We start from the raw sequence: 7,141 nt of genomic DNA on the forward strand, positions 1-7,141 counted from the left end.
CCCAAGGATTTCCAACACAAACTATCAAAGTTCTGTCCTGGTACCTGTTAACTTTTTAAACGTTTTGCAAACAAAACCCGTTACCAGGTATTCGCCACATCCTCAGTCTTCTTTAATCAGGACTTAAACCAAACCCTGAGTCATCACTAAAAAGAATTCATACTCTTGCCAATTCTGATGTTCTCCTAATTTCCTCGGGCAATTTCCACGGTATAATAATATAGCTCTAACGGGACGTTTGGCGTAAATATTATTTTCAAGTAACCTATTTCTTATTGTTTGAACACTATCACTAATTCCATGATATATTTGAAGCTGACTTGTTAGCTGGTTAGTAGTATTATTGAGGTTTCGTAATGCCTGAAAGCGAATAAACCTATCATGTATAGGTTCCTTTGCTCTTGTTTAACTCAATATATTTTTCTCTCACATCACCACGTTCCCGGAGTTTATAGTAGTACCCGAGGATAGTTTCGATAGGAACTATAATAAAAAGGTTACATTCTTCAAATCTAAGGGCAGGAAACCCTTAACATGTGCCTAGACTTATACCTAAACATAGAGCAAGTATCCGCAGGGGTCCAGGTAAATTGGAACAACCTATTCTTGTGGGGCAAGTTATTCCTTATCAAAGAGAACCAACCCCTGATGTTTTGGGGGATTGAATGTATTGTCAATAACAGGTGCCATATACATTATTGAAGCAATTATTCTTTGCGTAACGAATTTGGCAATAATATCATTTTTCAAGACGATAATGCCAGACCACATCGCACGCAAAGGGTAGAAAACTTGTTAAGGCAAGATAATATCCAGATAATAACCTGGCAGCAAACTCTCCAGACATGAATCCCATTGAGCATGTAAAGGATTATCCCGGTAGATCAATATCCAATCGGGACAATCCTCCTTTGACGCTTCAGGGCTTAAGGGTAGCTGTTCAAGAAAAGTGGAATATGCCAGAGAACTTTATTAATAACTTGATTTGTGGAATACCGAGACGTACTGGTCTATCGATTGAAAAAAAAAGGCAATAATTCATTATTAAAATTGTATTTTTTGTGCCGCTTCCATTTTTAACTTTAAATATTTTATTTTAAGTTTTTATTTTCAACGCATTGTTCTGCCTTATTTCGAAAACAAATCATTATTTTTTACCTTATGGTTATCGAATATAAAATAAAGTACAATATATTTCGTTTATTTCTTTTAAATATCCTGGGGAGCCAAGACTTTTGAAGATTGTTTGCTTTGATTTCATTGTTGAGGTACGCCAACATCCTGTACAAAATTCCCAGGAACGGTTAAACGGGTTGCCTATAAACAGCGGCATTCTCTACTCAATATAGGCAAGCCGCAACCCATTTCCTTTTTTTTTTAAATTACATTTACGTGATACGCATCCGGAGCCACTACCTACTTTTGACATTTGCCTTGACACAAAACGTAACCTCAAAATTTATTTAACTTCAAATCAAAATCCAAGGAAAGTTCTAAATAAAAACTGAAATTTCTAGATTGTTCCCAAACAAGCAAAACTTGAACTATTTACGTTCAGAGACCAGAAGTTTTGAAAGCTGAGCTGAACACGAAGCGAAATATAAACGTTCTAAAAGCAAACAAACCTTGATTTATTTAAATTGACTGCCATAACTTTCTTGGTAAGTCTACTGTCTCTTAAAAAGAAACACTTTGAAGCCAATTTTATAACATTTTCCTAACGAGACATTTATTTTTATCTTTCAGTCATGTCTGAACAGTGTTACAACCGAGGTTGTGGTCAAAAATTTGATCCAAAAGCGAACACAGAAGAGTCCTGCAGGCATCATCCAGGAGCCCCCTTCTTCCATGACGCGTACAAAGGGTGGTCGTGTTGTAACAAGAAGTGCACAGACTTTACTGAATTTTTAAATTTTAAAGGATGCACCCTCTCAAAACATTCAAATATCAAACCACCTGAGCCAGAAAAGCCTGTTGCAAAAGACATTCCTGATGTCGAGGAAGTTAAACCAAAACATATTGAGGTACCTATTTTAGTCAGGCCGCCATTTAATAGTGAAATGAATGTTATGGTGCCAGAAATTGCACCCAGTTTAAAATCTCAAATAGATAAAATTGAGAAACCTTTTAAAGCTAATGAACTAAACAGTGATGAGATTGCCATAGGGACCAGTTGCAAAAATGGTGGATGCACAGCATCTTATGAAGGCCCTACAAGTAATGATGCCTTATGTCTTCACCATCCAGGAGTCCCAATATTTCATGAAGGGCTGAAATATTGGTCCTGCTGTCAAAGAAAAACCACTGATTTCAACTCTTTTTTGAGCCAAGAAGGTTGCAGAGAAGGGGCTCATGTATGGAAAAAAGACACCGAAGAAGACAAAGTTGAATGCAGGTGGGACTACCATCAAACAGGGCCTTATGTAGTAGTTTCAATATATGCCAAGATGTACAGCCCACAGAATAGTGTGATTAAACTAAACCCAATAAGGATGTACTGTAATCTTGTGTTTCCTCAGCAAAATAATGCAACTTTCTTGTTAGATGTTGAATTGGCAGGTGTCATTGATGTAGCAGCCAGTAAAGTGACAATGTATGGCACAAAAGTTGAAATAAAGCTGAAAAAAGCCGAGGCAGGCAGTTGGCCCAAATTGGAAACTAGAATAGTCAAAACTGAAGAGGTGCCAAAGAAAAAGGTTGAGCCTGAGATGCCCAAAATTGAAGCTGTTGATCTGAGTGACTTATAGTGAAGCGTAAAAGGTTTAAAGTTGATATGATGGTCTATTTTTTAATTAAATAGTAGTAGCTTAATTTCTTGCAATTTCCTTGCTAACTTAATTTGATAATAAAGCATGTTTGATATACAAGAACATGGAGGTTTTTGTTTTATTCACTTTATATAGAAGATAATTTTTAAATGGAATGTTATCAAATTACTTGAAGAATTTGGTTTTTATGAAAAGAATTTAAAATAAAAAATTGAATCTTATAAGAAAAACGAGAAAATGAGCTTTGATTTATTGAAATAAGTGCAATAGATAACAACAGTTATTCCACACTGAATGTTTTTGAAAATTTACAGGTTTTATTTAAAAAAATAATTTTCTCAATTTGCAAAAAATAAATATTTTTGAAGCTGAAAAGTAAATTTAAAATTCACTTTTTATGAGGGTTGGTTATTTATTACATATGTAACATTGTAACTTTTTTTGAAAATCTCTTGGATGGATATTTAAAGAGTTGAATTATTTTAATTTAATATTTAATTTACTATGAGCTTTTAAAATGTTGATTTACAATATCATTAACAAAAGACTGTTTCTTTAATTTATTATAAGGAGTAATTTTGAGGAATAAAAGGTTAGGTTTACGATTTTTTTAAGATTTTTTAATTTTTTAGCATAGGCCCACATAGCATGCGATAGCATGTATATATATACCTATAGCAAGTCCAGAAAGTGCAAAAAATTAAAGTGTATGTTCTATGTATATGCAGTTATTTAAAGTTATAAGACGCTTATTTAGCTGTAACTAGATTGAAATTATTAGGTCCAGTGGCGTGTCAGTGGGCACCATATGCTTATTGTTGAGAAAAAAACAAGGCGAATAATTAATTGTTTTGCAGCTTTTTATTTATTTTTGTATTTAGGCAACGAAAAATACAACTTTTTCGTATATAAGTATCTTTAACTCATTCTAAAAATTATCCATGGGCGACAACATGAAATAAAAACCAATTAATTCGATAAACAATTTCTACCTTAAAGTACATGAGCAAAATGTCCACCCTCCAATGGACGACTTTTTGGTCTCTTGTGTCTTGTTTACTATGATAATAAACATTCAACTTCTACGATTTTTATTATCAGATTTTTGAAATACAACAAAATAACAAATACATTGCTTCTTATGACAAATAATTGGAAAGTCCATTCAAGTACCTCCTTTGTACCTACCTGCTTTGGAGACCAGCTGACAGTGAAAGAATTGCTATAAGTAAAATTCAGCTGTCAATTAGCAGTGATTCATTACTCCATCATGAATAATTTTACCAACCATGAAATGACCGACATGCACTTTATTTATGGATTAACAAATGGAAATGCGGAAGAAGCACGAAGAATTTACCAGGACAGAGTAATTCCATGTGCAAAAACATTTAGAAAACTACATGCAAGATTATGTGAAACTGGGAGTTTTAATATGGGTGGTGGAAGACCAGAAACTATAACAACGCCTGAACTGGAAGAAGCTATACTTGATGCGATAGAAGAAGATCCTTCCAATAGTATCAGGAAGATTGCACTGCAGCTTGAAGTCAGTTCAAAAACCGTTTGGAAAGTTCTAAAAAGAAACCTCCTGCATCCATATCACATACAGCGTGTACAAGCTCTACTGCCTCGGGATTTTCATCCAAGATTAATGTTTTGCAGGTGGTTGATTCATACGATGGCACACAATAATAATTTCCTACCAAATATTTTATTTACGGACGAGGCAAATTTTTCAAGAGGTGCTATCACAGCATAAAGAAACCAGCAGTCGCACTCCGCTCGAAAATGTAAGCGAACTAATAGCATCCTTAGCCATGCCGCAGCCATGTTCTCCGGATGCCGAGCTCACTGTTTATCGAACTGTGTTCATAGGTGTATCGCCTAGTTCAGCGCCGTACTTAGTGACTATTTTGATAGCGTTTTTACAAAGCGTAGCGTTTTTTATAAAAACTTTTGTGATTTTGATTAAAATTACTCAAAGAATGGTCTCTTAAATTTATGGTACATACCTAATTAACTTCCTGCACGTATTCTTCTATATCGTCGTTGTTAGATGTAGAAATGCGATGTTTATTTTTGTTTAAATATTTTGTTAATATATGAACTTTATTAATATTAAAAAATAAATATTTGTACTATGTTGGTATTTTTATTTTACAAGATAATAATATCTAAAAAAATGTTTAAGTCCGGCTCTAGCCATGGCAAAAGCCGCGTGGACCGTAGCGAGTGTCAGCGGCATCCCTACTATAAGCAAATATGCCGCGCCTGCCTTAGTACACATGCACCGAACTCGCTTATTCAAACCAATGTATTTTTATTGAAGTGCGACTGCTGGTTTCTTTATGCTGTGGTGCTATTATGAACTTCCACAATGATCATTTTTGGGCCGACGAAAATCCCCACGTTATTAGAGAAACTCATTTTCAGCAACAATTTTCGCTGAACGTTTGGATAGGAATTATTGGTGACTACCTAATTGGCCCATTTTTTTTTACTGGCAAGATTAACAGGTGAATCCTACACGGATTTCTTGCAACACCATTTACCCACTTTATTAGAAAAGTACCCCTACAAGTAAAAGTCAACATGTGGTTTATGCACGACGGGGCTCCAGCTCATTTCAGTGTTTTTGCTCGTCAGCATCTCGACGTCATCTACCCTAATTGCTGGATTGGACGTGCAGGACCTCAAAATTGGCCGGCTCGCAGTCCTGATATGAATCCCCTGGATTACTATTTATGGGGCCATCTGAAGGCTCTTGTTTATAAAACTCCTGTTCTAGATGTGAATGACTTGAGGAATCGGATAATTGTCAATTGCAATATCATAAGGGATACTCCAGGTATTTTTGAGCGTGTCAGACACTCAATGACAAATCGTTTGCAGTCGTGTATTTTATCAGAAGGTGGGCATTTTGCCCATTTACTTTAAAGTCGAAATTGTTTGTCGAATTAATTGGTTTTTATTTCATGTTGTCGTCCATGGATAATTTTTAGAATGAGTTAAAGATACTTTAAATTTTTTTTTCGAAAACGAAGCCAGATATGAAGATAATAAGATAAGATACGAAAAAGTTGTATTTTTAGTTGCTTAAATACAAAAATAAATAAAAAGCTGCAAAACAATTATTGGCCTTGTTTTTTTCTCAACAATAAGCGTGTGGTGCCGACTGACACGCCACTGGACCTAATAATTTCAATCTAGTTACAGCTAAATAAGCGTCTTATAACTTCAAATAACTGCACCAAATTTCAACCAAATCGGTTTAAGGATAGTTATAGTATTTTTAAAATACCGTTATTTTTTTGAACCTTCATCGCCCTGTATCTCAGAAACAAAGCAACTCCCGACATACGTTCATAGCAACTTTTTTTCATAAAACGACCTAACGATTCACCCTGTATAGTTTCGTACTATAGTTAGGAAACACCCTGTATACATCGACAATGACGTCTCTTGGCGTCATTTTAGGAAAGTCACTTTGATATCTTTAATAAAAAAGAACAGACAATGTCGAGAATGCAACCGAAGATCACCAATGTATCAACAACTTTTGTTTTGTTACAACAATTTATGAAAAGAAAAAAAAATGCCAAATTGGATTAGATCAGGCATATTATTTCATATTTTAAGAGTTTAAATATAGACAAGAATTATTTTTTTTAATGACTATTTTACTTGCTTCTGCCACGTATTCATGAACAAAGTGGGCGGCCATATTGTACAATAAAACAATTTTTTTTATAGCCTTTTTCAGTTGCAGTCTATGTTGACACTCTCCAAACTCCGTTTGGCAAAGGGAATCATCCTTTTCACATTTGGTTATTTGATTTAATTTTAAGTTAAGCAATAAAATCATTAATTTCTATTAGAATGCCTCAAGAACAATAAATAATTTTAAATATAAGTGTAGGTATGTTAAAAACTACATTGGTTATAATGTAACTGTAATATTTACTTCTATGTGTAATGTTCTGCCGACCGAAATATACCGTTTATATACAAAAAAGTTTTATTTTATATAGCGTTTACATCTTGATCTAATCTTGTTTATAAATTTTAAAAAAAATACAGAAAAACATGGCAAACATCGGCGCGAACTTCCTTTTATTAAAATTAAGAGTTGTCAGTATTTTTGTTCTGAATGTTTCCTCCTATTCTCCTTCCTCCTTTTTTAGAGTTTTCTTGACCAACGAATATCTGCTTTATTTTGTTATACTTACAAATGAATAAATAAATATATATTTGGAATTTAAGTAAAAATATTTTTTCTCAATATTCAAGTCCTCAAAAACTATTTTAAGACCTTAAAGTTACTTATACTATTTTAGGTGGTTTTAAATGACCTAAAATAGTCTTTAAAC

At 33.9% G+C, this 7,141-nt stretch overlaps 1 protein-coding gene across 1 annotated transcript; it reads left to right on the top strand.

The window, feature by feature from the left end:
- The first annotated feature begins 1,455 nt into the window (after window positions 1-1,455).
- LOC126744847 (cysteine and histidine-rich domain-containing protein morgana) lies at window positions 1,456-2,870 on the top strand. Its single transcript, XM_050452407.1, has 2 exons — window positions 1,456-1,661; window positions 1,747-2,870. Exon 2 carries the CDS (start codon window positions 1,749-1,751, stop codon window positions 2,745-2,747), a length of 999 nt encoding a protein of 332 aa, XP_050308364.1. The 5' UTR covers window positions 1,456-1,661; window positions 1,747-1,748; the 3' UTR covers window positions 2,748-2,870.
- Window positions 2,871-7,141: the final 4,271 nt, after the last annotated feature.

This window comes from Anthonomus grandis, chromosome 15 (assembly GCF_022605725.1).
Source record: "Anthonomus grandis grandis chromosome 15, icAntGran1.3, whole genome shotgun sequence".
Taxonomy (NCBI): Eukaryota; Metazoa; Arthropoda; class Insecta; order Coleoptera; family Curculionidae; genus Anthonomus; species Anthonomus grandis.

What these genes read in the sequence shown, in the direction of transcription:
- LOC126744847 (XM_050452407.1), top strand. Translation starts at nt 1,749, where the DNA reads ATGTCTGAACAGTGTTACAACCGAGGTTGTGGTCAAAAATTTGATCCA.